The 20,353-nt window shown below is 41.5% G+C and overlaps 1 protein-coding gene across 1 annotated transcript in view; it reads left to right on the top strand.

Annotated features, from left to right (window-relative positions):
- The window catches only part of Eml5 (echinoderm microtubule associated protein like 5), a gene marked incomplete at its 5' end in the record, with an annotated part of 141,087 nt that extends 122,575 nt beyond the window's left edge, over positions 1–18,512 (top strand). The window contains 11 exon segments of the mRNA XM_013517167.1: positions 8,632–8,805; positions 9,735–9,943; positions 11,066–11,223; positions 13,068–13,182; positions 13,856–14,044; positions 14,205–14,377; positions 15,281–15,443; positions 16,120–16,223; positions 16,958–17,111; positions 17,549–17,649; positions 17,928–18,512. Coding sequence (XP_013372621.1) covers positions 8,632–8,805; positions 9,735–9,943; positions 11,066–11,223; positions 13,068–13,182; positions 13,856–14,044; positions 14,205–14,377; positions 15,281–15,443; positions 16,120–16,223; positions 16,958–17,111; positions 17,549–17,649; positions 17,928–17,964 — 1,577 coding nt within the window.
- Positions 18,513–20,353: the final 1,841 nt, after the last annotated feature.

Below are 20,353 nucleotides of genomic sequence, written 5' to 3'. Positions count from 1 at the left end.
CACACACACACACAACACACACTTGCCGCCCTAAGATAATATATTCTGCAAAGCCATCTGTCAAAACTCAAAGTAGAAATACCTTGCAAAATAAGTATAAACTAAAGAAATTTATGACAATGAAGACAGCATTACAGAAAATACTTAGAAGATAATCACAAGCACAAAACCAAAGGAAAAACCATATCTCATGGGGAGAACAGATAAAAAAATGAGAATCGTGAATAAATCAAACACTGGAAAAATACAAAATGGCAGGAATTAGTACATACCTTTCAATAATAACACTTAATGTTAATAGCCAATTGAAAGACACAGACTAGCAGGTTGAAAATAAAAAATGACTGAATTATATGTTGCATGCAAGAAACACAGCTCACCTGGAAAGACATACTACACAGTTAAAGACTGAAAAAGGTACATCAGGCAGCTGGAATCTGAGAGTAAGCAGGAGTAGCTGTAACTTACATCTGATAAAACAGACTTCTAATTAGAATTAGTTAGAAGAGACAAAGCCATATTGGTAAAGGGAACCATTCACCAAGAAGAGGTGAAAAGTATAAATGTATACACACTGAGTGTTGGAGCACCCAGCTTCATAAAATAAACACTACTTGACATGAAAGGATATATTAGACTCCAGTACAGTCATAGTGGATGGTCACAGTACTTTAGGCCATAAAGGAAATCTTAATAAGTATAAAGAAATTAACTATCTTTTTATTGTTTTGTGTTGTTTTGTTTTATCTTCGTTGTTATTTCTTCTCTTTAAAATAGTGAGGTGTGGTGGTTCACACCTGTAATCCCAGCACTCAGGAGGCTGAGGCAGGGGGATCATTGTGAGTTCAAGGCCAATCTGGGTTAAAAAGTGAATTCAAGACCAGCCTGCACTGCATAGTGAGACCCTGTCTCAAAAAACAAAAATAAAATAAAATTTAAAAAGTACAAAGAAAAAACTGAAATAATCACATGCAACCTATCAGATCACAGTGAAATGAAAGCAGAAATCAAGAGCACATAAACCATAGTAAACAAATGCATGGAAATTTGAGTAATACACTTTTGAAAGATCAAATGGGCCATTGAAGGAATCAGGAGAATTTCTTAATTTCTAGAATCAAGCAATAATGGAAACAAGGTAACAGAATCTGTGGGGGGAAATAAAAGCAATTCTAAGAAGGAAATACAGTTGTGAGTGGCTACACTAGAAAAACAGCGTGATCCCAAATAAATAGTGATGCATCTCACAGTTCTAGGTCACCCATGACCTACCAAAATTGAACCAAGAAGATATAACAGATCTAAGTAGATCAGTAACCAGCAATAAGATTGAAACCATAATAAAAACTCTCCCAATAAGAAAAACCCAGCACCCTATGAATTTACTGCTGAAAAGAAAGAAAAAAAGAATTAACAACAATGCTCCTCAAACTTTCCCATCAAATAGAAAGAGAAGGAATGCTTCCAAATTTATTCCACAATGCCAACATTACCCTGGTACCAAAACCAGACAAAGACTCAACAACAAAAATTTAAAACTGCATTCCAGTATCCATAATGAGCATAGTTGCAAGAATTCTTAATATTCTTTTTTATTAGTACATATTTGTGATACATAATTCATGCATTCATCATGGAGAGTTGGTATGTGTACATAGCGCCTCTTAATCCTTTTTACTTTTCCTCTTCCCCTCCCATTTTCCTTCATCTCAAGATCCCCTTCCCATCTGCAAAAGGTCTATTTTCCTATTGTTGACCTCTGTTTTGCTCTTTATAATTTATGTTTCTCATATAATACAAACCATGCAATATTTAACATTTTTCATCTGACTTATCATCATGGTCTCAAGGTACATTCATTTTCTGACAAATTATACAAATTTATCCATTATTATAGTTGAATAGTACTGGGGTGTGTGTGTGAGAGAGAGAGAGTGTATGTGTGTGTGTGTGAGAGAGAGAGAGAGAGAGAGAGAGAGACAGAGAGAGAGAGATTTTCTTTATCCATTTGTCTGTTGATCCTATAGGCCACTTCCAAGATTTAGCTATTGGAGTTATACTGCTATGAACATGGGTATGCCTGTATCACTGAAATATGATGGCTTTAACTATTTAAGGAAGATAGATACCCAGTAAGGGGATAGCTGAGTTGAATGGAATTACTGTTTTTAGTTTTTCAAGGCATCTGCATACTGATTTCCATAGTGGTTGTACTAGTTTACATTCTCACCAACAATGTAGAAGAATTCCTTTCCTTTTTTCCTGCTGCCTCACCAGCATTTGTTGTTGTTTCTAAAGTTCTTGATGATAGCCATTGTTTCTGGGCTAAGATAGACTCTCAGTGTTGTTTTAATGTGCATTTCTGTAATGGCCAAAGATGTTAAACATTTTTTCCATGAATTTATTGACCATTTGTACTTTTGAGAAGTATCCTTTCATGTCCATTGCCCGTTTGCTAGTGGGTCTTTCATTTGGGGGGGGTCTAATTTCTTGAGTTCTTTATGTATTCTCTATATTAGTCCTCTGTGTTTATTTTTGGTGTTATTTCTTGTGCATTTGTTGTTCTGTTCAGAAAGTCCTTGCCTCTGCCTATATTGTCAGGACTTTCACCTGTTTTATTTTCCAGCAGATTCAGTGTTTCCATTTTATTATCTAGGTCTTTGATCAGTTTTTATTTTATTTTAGTGCATAGTGAGAGACATGGGTCTGGATTTAATCTTCTGCATACAGATAACGAGTTTTCCCAGCAGCATTTTGCTAAAGAGGCTATCTTTCCTCAAGTGTATGTTTTTGGCTGCTTTGTCAAAGATCACATCACTAAATGTGCCTGTGGTTGCTTCTGTATCCTCTAGTTGGTTTCACTGACCCACATACTTGTTTTGATATAGTACCATCACTCTTTAATATAACTTAGAATCCAGGGTTGTGATGCTTCCTGCTTTGGATTTGGGGTTGTTCTTGTTTGTTTGGTTGGTTGACTGATTGGTTGGTTTTTTAGATCCTTGAAGTGCATCATTTGGTTATTTATTTAGGATCACACTGTTTTTCTAGCGTGGGCATTCAGAGCTACATGGCTGCTTTCATTGGGTTCTATAGGTTGTGGTACGTTGTAGTGGCATTATCATTTGATTCAGGGAACTGCTTTTTATTTGGTTACTGTTGTGACTCATTGATTACTGAAGAGTATATTCTTTAGTCTTCATGTGTTTACATAAATTCTATGGGTTTTTTCCACCAATTTCTAGTTTCATTGTATCGTGGTCTGCTAATATGCATGGGATTCTTAATTCTATTTTTATTTATTTAAGGAGGCTTTGTAGCCTAGTATGTGGTCCATTTTCGAGAAAGTTCCATGTGCTGCTAAGAAGAAAGTGTAGTCTATTGTTCTGTTGAATACTTTGTTAATATCTATTAAGTCCATTTGTTCAAAGGTGTGGTTCAAAGGGCTGAGGACACAGCTCAGTGGCACAGCACCTGCCTGGCAAGCACAAGGTCCGGAGTTTGATTCCCAGTACCAAAAAAAAAGAAAGAAAGAAAAGGTGTGGTTCAATTGTGATATTTTTTGTTGATTTTTACTAGTTGATCTATTTGATATTCAGATCCCCCATTCATGTTTATCTGATTGTTTAGATCCAATTTTTTTTTAAGAAATATGATACAACAGTATTTGGTGCATATATATTTACAATTGTTATCTCTTCCTATTGAATTATTCTTTTATTGGTATGTAGTAGCCTTATTTTATTATCATTTTGGTTGGTTCAGCTAGCTTTTTGTCTTCTTTGAGCTCATTAATAATTTTATTAAGTTCATTATCTGTTAGTGATATCATCTTGGAGCTTGATGAAAATCTTGTTGAACTGTTTTTTGTTTCCTTTATCACTTTCCACACCTTACTGTTTAGTTTTTTCTTTCTTTTCCATTGATGCCCACTGGGTTAGCTTTGGAGAGTTCAGAGGTTTTGGAGGCATTTTGTGCCTTGTTTTTGCATCTTTCTTTTTCATGTGTGTGTATGTGTTTTGAGGGTTGAGGATCAATTGGATTGGAAAGACTCTGTTGCCAGTATGGTGAGCTCTTTAGTTAGTCTCTGCTTCACATGATGTGATCTTGGCTTTGGTTGCTTTTTGGTCCTTATCTATCTCTCCCACTTAACTCAGTTTAATAGGATCAGACCCAGGCACTGTTGGAAGGAGAGCATCCGTAGTGGTTATGTCAACATCAGCAGACACAAACATACATCAATTATGGCACACTAACACTTGCTTTAACAATTTCATCCTTTTATCAGTGACCCATAAAAAAGGTAATACACTGCTATTGACAGGATGTGGTGGGTGGGAGAACAAAAGAGGAAGGGAAAGGGGAAGGGGGTAGATCAGAAAGATGGAGAAAAGAGAAATAACAACTGAAAGAAATGGCAGATTGAACTCTTGATATTACTTGATAGCTTCAGTAGAGAGCTAATGGAGAGAATATGTGGGAACAGAAGGAATGCAGAAGGGAAATGTAATTGGAGATTGAAGGAAGCTATGAAAAGGTCAGCATTGATTAGTATGCTTATATTTAGCTTGTGTTTGGATCACTTGCATTTAATTTTATTGAGGGCGGCCCTGACTTGTCCATGAAAGGTACTACAGATATTCCTTGTTTAATGACCTACCTGGTTAACAGCTGTTCAGACGAATGACCCACCATTCAGATTTACAACTCAGTTTGTACAGCTCTGTACGTAATGTTTATAGAGCCTCCGTGTCTTTCTCTTACCATTCACCGTGTTTATACAGCCCTGTAATTTTTGCTGAATGTACTGTAGTTTCATGCTGTTAGACATTACAGTACTGCCTATAAGAGTTATGCAAATAAAAGCAAAGTGAAGTTGGAGTTTCCTTTGACCATTTTCCTTTGACCATTTCTTTGTTCTGAATATTGTAATGCACATACTATATACAATTCTTCAGCAACCATAGATTTAACAGCCTACTCACAAGAATGTAACTTGGTCATTAAACAAGGAATGACCATACTTGGATTAAAGCACTGGTTAATTCTTTTTCTCCTCTGCATGTAAACAGAAACCTCCCATATATGTATAAGTTAAATGACAGAGGTGAGAAAGAGAGAAAATAAAAGAATAAAAAAGAAAAAGGTAAGAAGGAGGGAAAGAGAGAGCCAAGAAAAAAGGGAAGAGCTGGGTGTGGTGACGCATGCTTGTAATTCCACCTGTTGGGAGGCTGAGGCAAGAGGATCGCTGTGAGTTTGAGGCCAGCCTGAACTACAAAGTGAGTTTATGGCCAGCCTGAACTGTATAGTGAGACCCTGTCTCAAAAAGACACACTCACACTAAAAAAAAAAAAAAAAAAGCAACAACCCTTCTCTGAAAGAAATGCACAGAGTTGCAAAAGCAAAAGCAAAGCATTCTCAGTCAGTCCTGTTTATATTGCAGTCTGAGCTCAGCTGGCAAGTTCTTTCCTCCAGGGTCACAAACAGGGGAGCTTTGATCTGTGAGGGGGCAGGCTCTGGACAGCTCTTCCCCACACCTCTACCATTCTTGGAGAATCACTGACTGCAAGGTGCTGCTTCTCACCCTCAGCGCTCCACAGCCGGCTCCCGCTGCTCTGAGAGCCACCCACCCCACCGTGCTTGTCAGTTGCCTGGCACCTGGGTGGTGGGCAGCGCACAGGCTCCTGCTGGTTTACACATAGGCCCTCTGAATCTCTGTTCTCTGCACCTGCGGACCAACCCCTGTAGCTGCTTCTGTGTTGTCTCCACAAGGCTTCTGACCTTCTGACCAGTGCACTGCTGATCGCCCTCTGGCTTCCTTCCTGCTGTCTGCAAAGCATCCCTCCCCAGCCCCTGCGCTCGCCTCGGTGCCCCCTGTATTCAGCAGGCCTCAGCCGGGGGCGGGCCAGGGTTCTCGTGTGAGTGCCTGATGGCAGGTGGTGGGCAGTGAGGTATCCCCTGGGCTCCCTCTCGGTGTTTGGGGGAAGCATGGGCAAGTGCGTACCCCTGGGCTGTTTACCTGACCTCCCAGGGCCTTGTAGTTCGGTTCACAGTCGCTGCCAGCTCACCCCGCCCACAGTGCCGCTTTCTCTGCGCTCTAGCCCTAGTCCTGCACTGGCGTTCCACTTGCCCAAGAGCCTGCCAGTGCTTCCCCAGACTCTGCTCGCAGGTTTTCGGTTTTCCCAGCGCCTGGTCTGCAAATGCCCTGCTCACTGCGTTCCTTTTCCCAGTGACGGCGTCAGGATGCTGGGACTCTATTCCAGCGGCCCGGCCTCCACCGAGCTGAAGGCTCCCTCCCTCGGGGTCAGCCCTCTTCCAGGATGGCACATTCGCTGGGCCTAGTGCAGAGGTTGCTGAGGTCCAGGATGGCGCAGCTTCCCTTTCTAAACTCCTTTGACTCTGGCTTGGATTTGGTGGGTTTCTTCAGTTTGCCTTCGCAGAGCTGGCTTTCTTTGCCACCCTTTCAGATGCTCTCTCACGTAGAACACCACTTGTGAGCCATCTTTAGTAAGGCTTTTGCAAACAGAATTCAAAAGCATGTTAAGGAACCTGTACAGGCCGGGCATGGTGGCACAGGCCTGTAATCCCAGCACTCAGGAGGCTGAGGCGGGAGGATCACGGCGAGTTCGAGACCAGCCGGGGCTACAAAGTGAGCTCAAGGCCAGCCTGAACTGCATAGCGAGACCCTGTCTCAAAAAGAGAAAAAAATTGTTAGCCATCTCCCCAGGCTGGGGATATATAGCTCAGTGGCACAACGTCCTGATTTCAATGCCAGCTACCAAAAAAAAAGAAAAAAAGAAGCCGGTACAGCATGCCTAAGGTGATTTCATCCGATGGATATAAGGCATAAATCAATAGATGGAATACACCGTACAGTATAAGTACATCAAGGATTAAAAATCACATGATCATTTCAATTGATAAATAAAAAGCCCTCAAAAAGTCAGCATCCCTTTATGATTAAAAAAAAGCAACTGAAAAATCTATAGAAGTGTAATCAGCTACCTTCAGGTCCTTGTTTGGAGACCACACAAAAGGGGGCAACAAAACAGCAAGCAGGCAGTGGGGAACGACCAGGGTGTGAGACTAAGTTCACCTGTGCTGCAGGGTATCTTGCCTTTGAATGAAGGAAGAACATTGTACTTTTATTTATTTTTGGTACCAGGAATCAAACTTAGGACCTTGCACTTGCCAGGCAGGTGCTTGTGCCACTGAACTATATCCCCAACCAACATGCTCATTTTAGCCCAGTGCTTAGATTATCCTGATAAATTTTGCAAACATAACCTGTTTTAGTTAGGCGTGATGGTGCACACCTGTAATCCCAGCCCTAGGGAGGCTGAGGCAGGAGGATTGCCAGGCATTCAAGGATGGTGTGGGCTACATACTGAGTTCTTGTATGGCCAGCCTATGCTACATGGCAAGATCCTGTCTCAAAAAAAGTAAACTGTTTTATGATTGGAGAACTTCACTGTTTCCCCAGAGTTTTGGTATTTTACACTTGCATAAACCTGAACAATTTCTACTTGATGACGTTTATGTTTTAATATGTTAGCTGCTTTATTTGAAAAATTACCAGATTTAACTTATAAATAGCAAATAATATATAGAAATTTATTGGAATATACTTTAGTGACCAAGATTTATTTCTTCATTAAATAATTTAAGGCAGCTTGTCTTGTTTAATGTTACTCAGCTTCTCTAAGATTTATCATGTAATCTGAAGTGCACCTTAATATTTACTAATTATGCTTTGAAATTGCAGTAGTTGCTGAATGACTTCAGGTATCCATTCTCATAAGGTACAGATCACTGAGAAAGGACGATACAGGTGTGTGACGTTTTAAGGCAGCAGGGGGCTGAGGCTGTAGCTCAGTGTAGAGTGCTTGCCTAGCACGTGTGAGGCTCAGGGTTAGAGCCCCAGCACTGGGGGCGGGGGAAAGCAGCCTGAAAGAAACGTTTAAAGCAGCAAAAATGATGGACGATGTATTTTTTTAAAGATTTGAAGTTTATCTGTTCATGAAACTCTGTTTTTAAAAAGTTAAGTTACATGTAGCTTTTTACTTGGTAGCTATATCACTGAAAATTTCTTTTGCAATCTGTTCAGATAGTTCTGTATATTGCCTTTCTCAGCTGTATCTGCTTTTCATTTCTCCAGAAAATGTCAGTATTGAATGCGTGCCTGTACTTCACATGTTTCTTGTGTGAAATGTCCATAGGTCTCTAGGTATATAAAGACTGAAAATGTATGTAAAACATTCCTGCCTTCAGGGGTGCTGGGGATCAAACCCAGAGCCTGGAACTTGCTCAGACCCTCTCTGCTGCTGCGCTGAACTTCCCGCCCCAGCCAGGCCTTCCTTTTGATGAGTTGCTCAGTGTCAGTGACCCAGCTGGCCTGTCTAAATCTGCTTTCTCAGAAGTTTGGAACATAGCCTAGAGCTATGTTCTAGCCTATACGTTTTCTTTCCATCCCTTTCTTTTCCTTTTTAAAATTTAATCTTAATTCTGAGCTGTTCTTTGTTAAGCACAGTTTTTGGTACATTTCTTTCTCAGAGATCAATATGTATCACCTTTGAAAGTGGAAACACCATAACAGGTCAATTACAGCTTTAGAATTTTATCTTTGTTCAGCCACAGCCCCTTCTATCCACATCTGGGATGCAGTGAACAAGCAGACTTTATCCATCCTAAGATGCTACCATTCCAAGGGGGTGTGCTCCGTGAGCTTCAGTGCCACGGGCAAACTGCTGCTGTCTGTGGGACTTGACCCAGAGCACACTGTTACCATCTGGAGATGGCAGGAAGGTAGGATCATTTTTTGTTAAACAAGAATGCTTAAAAAATAAGAAGAAAAAGAACGCTAAGGCAGCCGAGTGTGGTGACACACGCCTGTAATTCCAGCGCTCTGGAGGCTGAGGTAAGAGGATCTCAGCCAGCTTAGGCTATACAGTGAGACCATGTCTCAAAAAAAAAACCAAACTATATATAGTTTTATACACACACTAGGTAGTAAGAATTCTGTATTTAAATTGGTGAAACCATTATTCACCAAAGCCCTACAGTACATTCCTCAGGGTCCGTGGCACTGTAGGTTTGTTTCATTTTAAACGCCCAGTGAAACAGTAATAAGCCTGCAAAATATAAATTAACAAAACCATTACATTGAAGGTGCTTCATGGGCTGTGGCAGGTAAGAGACCCGACAAGCGTGTATCACTCTTGTCTGGGCATGGAGTTAAACTACCTGGCGCATAACAAAGCAGGCGCAGCGCTTTGGTCTCTGGGTAAGAAGAATGAAGTGAGTGCCGGGAGCTTCCAGGTGACTGTCCCTGCCTCAGGTTTTGGATCAGGAGGCCAGGGGTCCAGCATACTTTCTGTAGACAGCCACGTGGCAGACATTTTTCGCCTTTGCAGGCCATTTAGTTTCTGCCTGCTACTGAATTCTGCTCTTGCAATTTGGATCAGCGAGACAACATACAAACAGATGTTCTAATAAAAATGTATTTATGGATATCAAAATAAGAGTCACTGCTATTTCCTTTCATTTAGAAACTGTTTCTTTGCTAGTTAATGCTGATTTGGTTGATTCTGGAGGACCTTAAGAATGAAGATGAAGGGGCTGGGGATTTAGCTCTGGTACAGCGCCTGCCTGGCAAGCGCAAGGTCGTGAGTTCAATTCCCGGTACCAGAAAAAAAAAAAAGAATGAAGGTGAAGTGTTTGTATCTTCTGTTCAGGTGCCAAAATTGCCAGCAGAGCCGGACACAACCAGCGTATTTTTGTAGCGGAATTCCGACCAGATTCAGACACCCAGTTTGTCTCTGTGGGAGTGAAACATGTAAAGTTCTGGACGCTGGCAGGAAGGGCTCTTCTTAGCAGAAAAGGGCTACTGAGCACACTGGAAGATGCCCGGATGCAGACCATGCTCGCCGTCGCTTTTGGTGCAGTATGTCTCTTAATGTTACACGCTGGTATCATTTTGCCTACTTTAAATTGTATTCCCTTAGGTAAGGCACGTTCATGTTGTTGGTATGGCATTGTAATGTCATTGCAAGTCCTGGCCTTGCGTATATTTCATCACTCAGACATCTGATACTTTCAGAAATTAGGGAGAGGGAAGATTAATGAGAGGACTATGACAAGGCATTCTTTTCATTGGGCCCCTGCTCTTCTCCAAGGCCTTCATTAGTATTCTCAGCTTAGGAACCCTAAAATGTATCTTCCTAGTAGTTCCTCATGCATCTAAAAATTTGACAGAGTAAAAGAGAGTTAAACCAAGAAGCATGATTTGCACGTCTCCAGGTCAGGCTTGGGTTTAGATTTCCTCTGCTTTCTCTTAAGTCCCTGCTGACATACATGTTGGAAGTGCCCCAGGCCAGGATCTGTAATTCAGGCTACAGAGGGGTAAGAGACACGAAAGGAGAGCGAGCATCGTTCCTGGTCTCCACATAATGGTGTCCGAAAGCCCGCCTCCTCCTCCACCCCGCTCCGCCCCGCGTGTCCTGTGGTGTGTGATCCACATCTCCTCCCCTCCGCACCCCTCCCCGCCACGGCTTCTTAAATCCTTCGGGGCAATAAGAAATGCAGTGGGATTTCCTTACTCAAAGGTCTATGTGAGAATGAAAATTGGAAGTTTAGTACACTTAGGTTTTTGAGAAGGCCACTGAAAATGTTGGTGACAATATGTCAAATTTCAGTTGAACATTTTGAGTGTTCATGATGTAAAATTAGTCATTGGCTTCCGGAAGAAAACTCCACACATTCATGTCTTTATTATACTTCATTAATTTGCCCATGTAAATGAACTTCCTTCAGTTATAAAATCCCCGCGTAGTTAACTGCCCGTTCCCAATAACCCGACGTCCAGGGTTACTCAGCTGCAGAGTGACAGCCTCGGAAAGGAAAGGCCCTGACCGGCTGGGCCGCCGGGGTGGAGCGTCGCCCCCACCACGCCCCGCATGCTGTCTGTATGAAAGCGGAGCTAGTGTTACGCGCATAGACGATTGCATCGGTCTGAATTCTCGGAACTTTTGATGAGTTTGTCTCCCCTTTCCCCACTCCTTTTCAGAATAACTTGACGTTTACAGGTACCATCAGTGGTGACATCTGTGTGTGGAAAGAGCACGTACTGTGTAGAGTTGTGGCCAGGGCTCACAACGGGCCGGTGTTTGCCATGTACACCACGCTGCGAGATGGCCTCATTGTGACTGGCGGCAAGGAAAGGCCGTGAGTCCTCTTTCTTTCCCTAGCCCGAGTGCTGGCGCATCTGCGCCGGGCCCGAGGTGTGCAGTTAGGCTGCAGTTACTTCCGGGCTCCGCAGGTTCTTCTCTCGGCCTTGCTGCACACGTGCTTTCCCTTTACTGCTGTTACTGCCTTCTCTGGGTTCTCCTTCCTGGTTTTAAATCACACCCGTTTTTTTTTAAACCTAAACTCCAAGTGGGGTGGTGGTGCTTCTGTCATGTGGCCAGGCCACTGGCCTACTAAGAACACATGCGCCTTGCCAGCCATGGTGACGCACGCCCGCCAGTCTGAGGCAGGAGGACCTCAAGGTGAAGGCTAGCGGGCAAGTTAGGAAGACTTTGTCTCAAAATAAAAAAGGACTGGGGGACGTCGCTCAGAGGCACTGTTTGTCCATGCTGCGTGAGGCCGTGGGTTCAATCCCCCGTACACACTCACAGAAACTGACTTCCTAGTGCCTGTGCGCCTGCCTCGGCTGTTTGCTGAGTGACATGGGACACGCAGGAGAACATTTACCCCCGAACCAGAACGCATCTTTTGTGCTGTCTCTTTCCATGCTGAGATACAGTGCACAGTGGCACGAGAAAGCAGAGAGAGGATGCTAGGTGGACTTTTTTGCTTTTTGCCTGAGGCACACTTGTTACATAAATTGCTTCATACCAGCCCTCAAAACGTAAATACCCCAGCAGTCACCACACTTCCGATCGGTTTACAGCACAGTCCTCTGCATGTGGAAATGTGACATGCAAAGGACTAAAACTACAAGTGAAATACAACTGTATGTTCCCTTTTCACATGAATGTTAACTGTTAAAGACTGGAGCATGTTTTCTCCTCAGACAAGCAAATTTCACCTAACAAAGCGACGGACATTTTTGAGTTCTTTGAAGAGAAAATCCCTAAATAAACGAGAACAAAAGCTGGACGTGCTGGTGCATGCCTGTAATCTTAGCACTCAGGAAGCTGAGGCAGGAGGATTGCCTCAAGTTTGAGGCCAGTCTAGGCTACATAGTGAGTTCAAAGCTAGCCTGAACTGCATAGTAAGCCCTTGTCCCGCTGACAGAAAAAAATTACATGGGCTATAATCTCTCACATATTACCCTAATACCTGTATTTCCAACGTCACTTTGTTTTGTGCATCCCTACTTAACAGTAAGCTGCTTACCTGTTTTAGTAGATTTTAGTCATGGTAGGAAAAGAAATTTCCCTCAGTGCTGAGGCTTCATCCCAGAACCTTCATACTGCGCTCCATCTCTAGTCCTTTTTGAGACGAGGTCTCACTAAGCCTCCCCAGGCCGGGTTTGAATTTGCAGTTCCCCTGCCTCATCCTTCCAGAGTGCAGGGTCATAGTTGTGAGCCACCATACCTTCAAAAATACTCTACAGCACAGAAGCCCTAACCTTACCTCACTTTGCATTTCAGTCATCCTTTTAGTGTTAAAAATTGCTTTGTGTCTTTCCCTACTAAGTATTACTACAGGATAATTAATGGTAAAGGCTAAATAAAATTATTTTCATGTCAGAAAAAACTATTTCACAAAATAAAATTTAGTGAAACTGATTGTTCTTCTGTGATGCAGTATATCCTGAAATTGCCATTGGAAGTTTTTTTTTTTTGGTTTTTTTTCTCCGGTACCGGGAATTGAACTCACGACCTTGCGCTTGCCAGGCAGGCGCTTTGCCGCTGAGCTAAATCCCCAGCCCCGGAAGTTTTAGTATTATAAGTATCAAGGCTTTTTAAAATATTCTGCTTGTAACTCAGTATAATGTTTATAATGAAACTTATTCGTAATAGTCAGTAATAAACACTTCTTTGGGTTTGGTTTTTTATTAGGTCAAAGGAAGGAGGAGCAGTTAAACTGTGGGATCAGGAGCTGAGGCGATGCCGGGCCTTCAGGCTCGAGACAGGCCAAGTCACAGATTGTGTCCGTTCTGTGTGCAGAGGCAAAGTAAGACGTTCTGGAGCCCATCCGGTGCAGAAGAAAACGGAGAACAGTGTTTTCTCTGATTCTGTCACCCTCGTAACTTAATGAGCAGTACCAGAATGACAGCTTGCTTGCAGTTACTGTGCATTCGCACAGCTGGAGCCAGTGCGGTACAAACCGAAAGCATTGTCTACACTGTACCTAAACCCCTGTGCTTTCTTCAGTCTCCTAATTCAACGGTGGCAGACAGAAGTGAAAAGCCCTGCCATTTAACTCACTGCATTAGAGCAGCTGTTGCCATTTTTAAAAATACATTCCTATAAAATTTGTCGCACATGTGTGATCTCATAAGTATTTATAAATCATACTCATGTATTAAATATTTAATTAGTTAAGCTTTATACATTTTCACTAAAAAATGAATTCCAGTTCTTACATCCCAATGCATGTATACCCTTTTAAAAATCCCAAGGTTACCATAATCAAACTGACTGTCGTCAAATCCAGGCACAGTACTGTAGAGCTCCACCTTCTGCATGAACTCTTACCGTGCAACCCAGACCAGTGTTCATGCAGATGTGCTCCTTTGGTCATAGAAAAATGTGCATGAGCTCATGTTTAGAGCGTGTGACTAAATCAGCTCACAACACAGGACTGCAGCCTTACAGTGAAGATATTGGTCCCACTTGTGTTTCAGGGCAAGATTCTAGTTGGGACAAGGAATGCTGAAATAATTGAAGTTGGAGAGAAAAATGCAGTGTGTAATATTCTGGTTAGTGGTCACGTGGACGGCCCAATCTGGGGGCTAGCAACACACCCTTCCAGGGATTTTTTCCTTTCTGCTGCAGAAGATGGGACAGTGAGACTGTGGGATGTCGCTGATAAAGTAGGTACAAACAGTTTTTAAAGAAATCATAGTTTCAAAAAAAGTGAAACTTCTAAATTGCTAGCACCTAAAGAACTTACCATTGAGCACTAGGGCGTGGGACTGGCTTCCTCTGAGTACTACACAATGTAGTTCTGTGATGGTTTTTCTTCTTATGCAGAAGATGTTAAACAAAGTGAATTTGGGACATGCTGCTCGTACCGTGTGCTATAGCCCTGAAGGGGACATGGTGGCTATTGGAATGAAAAATGGAGAATTTATTATTTTACTGGTGAGCTCTCTAAAAATATGGGGAAAGAAGAGAGATAGACGATGTGCAATCCATGACATCAGGTTAGTCAACAAATGAAGTAAAATTTCTAATTTCAAATGCAATAAGTGACCCAGCTTACATTTGGAAACATTCTCTACCCCTAGCTTCAAAAATGTTCTGAAAGCCTGTAACATTTTATATCATTAACTGTACACTGCAGTGTGGCTGTTCGTGTGCTTACTCCATCGTACTTGCTAAACTATACATTATGAGGGCACTAGCTAGAGTGTTTCATAACACCAAGTACTAGGTAACGTTTGCTGAGTGTCACACTACACATGCAGTAAGTTCACTGTGCCAAGAGCGATCTCCGCTAACACAAGGGTTCGGTCACCTGCCCTTTGCAACTTGGAAAACCAAAGTTACGACCCCATGTCATATACCTTCTCTTAGCCTCGATTAAACTACATGCTTTTCCCTTGTTGCCTGGTGTGGGCTTTCAGACTCTCATTTCTGGTCCATTCAAACCAGTATTCATTAAAAGAACATTTGCTGTATCCCACAGTCTCAAACTTGCCAGGACTTTGCCTTTTCGGTGCTTCACAGTAGCTGCCATTTACTGGGCATTTCTCTGTCATCAGTAAGGTTCCTGAACGCAGAAAGTGAGCCCTCTGCAGTACAATCTTTTTATAAAGGAAACCTCCTCAGAACCTCACCATCTGACAGTGTAACAGTGGCTTTCCTTACCCTTAAAATACCTCAGACCCGCGGACACTTTCAAAGACTGAGTTTGCCCCTAAAGCACCTCCTGAAACATTCTCAAACGCTGTCTTGGTCCCACGCTGCCTCCCATGACTTGTATGCAAACGTCATTTCACCATTTCACCCTCCTTACCATTACCAGGCCTGCATTTTTTGCTAAGGACTTTGTTTTCAGATGAAAGAATGAAAACTAACACGTTTACATTTTGTTATCTACTCAGATTTAGTCCAGACTCCCGGTACCTGGCAGTGGGTTCTAGTGAGAACTCAGTCGACTTTTATGACCTGATGCTGGGCCCCACCCTTAACAGAATCAGCTACTGCAAAGACATCCCAAGCTTCGTCGTTCAGATGGACTTCTCCGCAGATAGCAGGTACCTCCAGGTACAGCATCAGCACTTGCGCCTCTTTTCCAAGGGTACCTCTTGCGTGTTACGTTGTGAGTGCATTTAGATCCCTCAGCCCCGTCTCCCAGTTCCACAGCTTCCATTTCTGCCTTTGCTGGTCACTGCTTCTGCACTAATTCTGTAACCTCATCCTTTCAGGGCAGGGAGTTTACCGGGGATTGAACTCTGGACCTTGACTGAGCTACATCCCCATCCCTTTTTGAGGGTCTCACTTAAAATTGCTCGGGCTAGGCTTGAACTCCAGTTCTCCTGGCTCCTACTCTCTTAAATTTTAACAAAAAATAGTACGTAGTAGTATATGTTGTAGATACATATACAGTATAATAAAGTTAACTGTATGAAAGCAAATGAATACATCCATCATCTGAAACCTATTTTTTGGTTTTGTGTGAATTACTAATACGAGTCCCTATATTCCTCACGTTGTACATCAAATCTTGAACTTTACTCATCCTGCTTGCACTTCTGCTGCTCTGATCTACAGCTCTGCAGGTCCTCTCCTTTATCCATTCCCATACTGCCTTGTATTTGTAGTGATCTTTTGCACTCTTCACGTTAGACAGGTAACCACACTGCAATCTGCTAGTATTCTAAAAACCGTGGTTTGTGCCTTCACCTAACACAATTCTTATCCTGTTCTACCATGACTAAAGGTCTCCAGTGGCTGCTATAAACGGCATGTTTATGAAGTGCCTTCTGGAAAACATCTTCTGGATCATGCTGCCATTGACAGGATTACTTGGGCTTCATGGACTAGGTAAATACTAATAGTCAGGAAGAAAGAAATGACTCCAAAGGTCAGGAAAGTTGGAAAAACCTATTTCTAAAGTTAGAGCCATTCTCCAGGGAAGAGTAAATAGAGTTCATGTTTTTATTAACTAGATCTTGAATTGTTAGGAAGAGAATAATGTATGTTCAGAGCTAGGACTCCTTTTGAGTAAACATTTCCATCCTTTATCAGATTTCCAGACTTAAATTCTTATAATGAAAAGAAAGCAAAGTTATGACTGATTCTCTGGTATTTCCCTAAACATTAAATTTAGGAACAGGCAATGGTGTGGTTAAGAAATGTATTACTTAAAGGAATGCTACCTTAGAGTTGTTAGAAGTTTATAAATTTGTTCCAATTTGCTGATACATGACTATATCCATTGTTCACTGGAAAATGCCATTAAATTCCTACTAAGTACCACTTCTAATCTGAAAAATAATTCAGTCAGCTTTTATAAGATGCTGAATTATAAATCTTTAATCCCCCCCATACCGGGAATCGAACTCACGACCTTGCACTTGCCAGGCAGGCGCTTTTGCCCCTGAGCTAAATCCCCAGCCCCAAATCTTCCATCTTATAATGAATAGCTAAATGAAATTCAGGCCTCCACCCTGCCTTACAATTAATTTGCTGTATTTTAACATGATCAGGTCAGAGATAGACAAATCCGTATGGCAAGCCTGCCAGTGTCTGCTGTGGTGGATCTGTTTTGTCTTTAGTATTTTAGGGGACGAAGTTGTGGGAATCTGGTCCAGACACGCTGAGAAAGCCGATGTCAACTGTGCCTGTGTATCCCATTCAGGAATCAGCCTTGTAACAGGAGATGACTTCGGCATGGTTAAATTATTTGACTTTCCATGTCCAGAAAAATTTGTAAGTTTATATTGTTTTGCATTTTACAATCACATTACTCCTGATTTAGAGGGCTGAACATTGGTTCTTTTTCTCATATTTAACACGTTTTATCCTGATTTGAAAAATACTGTACTTTTAAATTTGTATTTCAAAAAAGTAATTTTCAATGAGAACTACTAAAAACAAATTTCTCCCTCTAGCACTACTACCTTTGGAAAACTAATGAAGTTCTGGTGAACTTTTTACCAAATCATTTATCAGACTCTAAATGCTTTTCCTCTGAGAAAAACTTTCAGAGACCGAGAGACAACCGGTGTGTGTTAAGTGCAGATAATCACTGCCTGTGCCCCGACTCCATTCCCTCCACAGCTCTTGCAGCACAGTATAGCTCCTCACAGAAACTTTTGGCTTTTGCGTGCATCAGATTCCCTGAGCTTTGTTACTGTTTTTTTTAGGCAAAGCATAAGCGGTTCTTTGGTCACTCACCCCACGTGACAAACGTCCGATTTACCAGTGGTGATCGACATGTTGTTAGTGCTGGAGGTGATGACTGCAGGTTAGTAACTTTCATAGCCCAAGAAAAGTAGACTTTTACTAGTTAAAGAGATTTGATATAGAACTTTCTATAACCTGGTTAATGAACTTAGTCATCATTATCAGAAGGTAACACAACCAGATAGCTCCTTGGAGCCATATATGCAAATATGGGATATAAAAGGAACTGTTAACAAGAAAAAATTATTTTACACCTGTATGATTTGAAACCTCAATTAAAAAAAAAACTGTTGTGAAAATCTAAAACATGTAATCAACTCCCTGCACTTTTTATTGCAGTTTATTTGTCTGGAAATGTGTACATATGCCTCACTAAAAGATATGAATGCTCAGAAGGCCACATAATTAAGAGCATTGAGAGACCAGAGTAACAGAGGAGGAAAAAAAACCAAAACCAAACTCTGCATGGACAAGTGGTGCTAACTGAAGACTGTAACAGGGAGAAATGCCCAGGACGATCAGAACAGACTTATCAGTTCAAACTGTCTGCTGTATGCATTACCTACCCATAACCCACACACTGCCAGCTAATCACATTGCAAGGAAGGACTGAGTGCGTAACAGTAAAGCCCCTTTACTGAGTACGTGAGACTTCGGCAGATCTGGGGAGAATGAAGGTTTGGCACTGCTCCAAAAGCCTCCCAAAAAAAACTCCAATTGGAGGGCTAGGGATGGAACTCGGTGGTAGAGTGCTTGCCTAACATTTGAAGCCCTGAGATCCAACCTAGCACTACCAAAAACAAATGTTTTTTAAAAGCGCCAACTTGGAAAATTTAGCAAAACTATTTCTTCTTAGCAGTTTTATTTTTAAAGTTCACCATCCAATGAAATACTTTATCCTTGCATTTCTATTAGGAAAGGAAATCACCCTAAAGGATCAGTTTTCAAGACGTAAACACTTTCCATAAGGAAACCCCTTTCCTAGAAAATGTTGCTTACGCATTATAAAGTCCTTTCAATAAGGACACTTTTTTCCTTGCCGTTTCAATTCAGGAACAGATCCAAAGTTAATGGCATGTGAGTGACTGCCACATTTTCATTTTTGAGCTGTCAGTCTGTTTATGTTTAGAACCCATGTCTACAATAGAAATTATGAACATGACTGTAGCCTCATCAATGGGAAAGTAGTATGATGAATGACCATTCCCAATGGTGTACGGTATGTTTTTAAGGTTTTCAGACAGCAACAGTATTTCACAGGAAAAGAATACTACATAAAAATGTAGTCTAACGTATAAACATTTGCTTAACATATAAGCCAGTGGTGACGAACCTACGGCACGCATGCCGCAGTGGGCTGTTTATATCACTGAAAGCTCTAAAAGGTTCACCATCACTGAAAATGCATTAAACCCACAAAATTATACAACTTACTGATTCTTGGTATACAATTTTTATAGCTTTTTTCTACTGGGAAAGTTTGTTCAGGTGTATGCCACTCCACAGGCTAATCTCCAAAATGGATGAACCCAAGTTCATTTGGAAAACCTGTCAAATAGAATTTGTTTTTAGTGGACTGGGGCTAAATTCTTAGATCCTTATTCCTTTTCACTTTAAATGCTGCCAAAGATCTGTACTCCTCATTCAGGAATTTGCTCCTTAGCCTATACGTAGTTTCCTGAAGACTGAAAATTATGTAGATTGATGTTTAAAACTATATTTTTCTAAGTGTGAAGAAGCTGGAAGATGCTTTACCGGTACTATTAATTTTTATGTGTTGCTCTGTGTAGCATAACCCCTTCGCGTTTCTGGAATGCCCAGTTTGGGTTGGCAACACACAACTTCTAAAATACAGTTTCTATGGCCAACGCTTTGGAAAACTATAAACAGACAATAACTAAGTTAACATCACAGCCTCACTGGTGACTGAACCGGATCAGTTTTCAAGGTGAACAGCTGTGTCAGTAGGACTGATGGAGTCAAGAAGCTTGAAATATAAAACTCTCCCATCATTATTCGCATCAAAGGATTCTGGTAAATTAAGCTATATTTTAGAATACAATAATATTAAATTTCTATTAAGCATATTTTATAAAGTGGTAGTCAAGGAATTAAAGGAAAAAATGTCAATGAACCACCCTCTCATGAAAAAATAGTTAAAATTTCAACCTCCTGTTTTAAATTTTCTCTCTGGGTCAAGTTTACCAACTTTTGTCTACAGAGAAATTTCAGTTTCAGTATAGTGCAGGCAGTAACTATAACCTTACTATGTAGTATAAAGTTGGTTCCCCTGCATTTTTACCCTTCATGGTGGTCAACCTATGTCAGCCTTAACCACCACTGTGGTCGGTTTCATGAGTAAAGGTCATGATGCTTTAGTTGTCATATGACCGCCTTGTTGTGTTATCCAGCAACTAAGGTGAAGAGACATGACAGATCATACAGAATTTGCCATATATGTATGTGTGTGTATATATATATATATATATATATACACACACAAGAAAAAAAAAACCTTAAGAAAACTTATTTTTACGTGGAGTATCTAAACTCTGGAATTGACATGTATCCTGCTAGGCATTCCAAGCCCCGCTGGTTTTGTGTGGATAAATGCATGCCAAAGCACACTGTGCACCCCAGTACCCCGCACTTCACCATTGCCAACCTGCTCGTTCCCTTCGTGACCCTTTCTGGTGGTTCACTTTAGATCATTTTACTGAGCGTATGTTTTCAGGGTCAGCTTTAGGTTGCCCATAAACCACAGC

This window comes from Chinchilla lanigera, unplaced genomic scaffold, assembly GCF_000276665.1.
Source record: "Chinchilla lanigera isolate Chin_1 unplaced genomic scaffold, ChiLan1.0 scaffold00037, whole genome shotgun sequence".
Taxonomy (NCBI): domain Eukaryota; kingdom Metazoa; phylum Chordata; class Mammalia; order Rodentia; family Chinchillidae; genus Chinchilla; species Chinchilla lanigera.
This window is presented reverse-complemented; position numbering and strand designations above follow the sequence as displayed.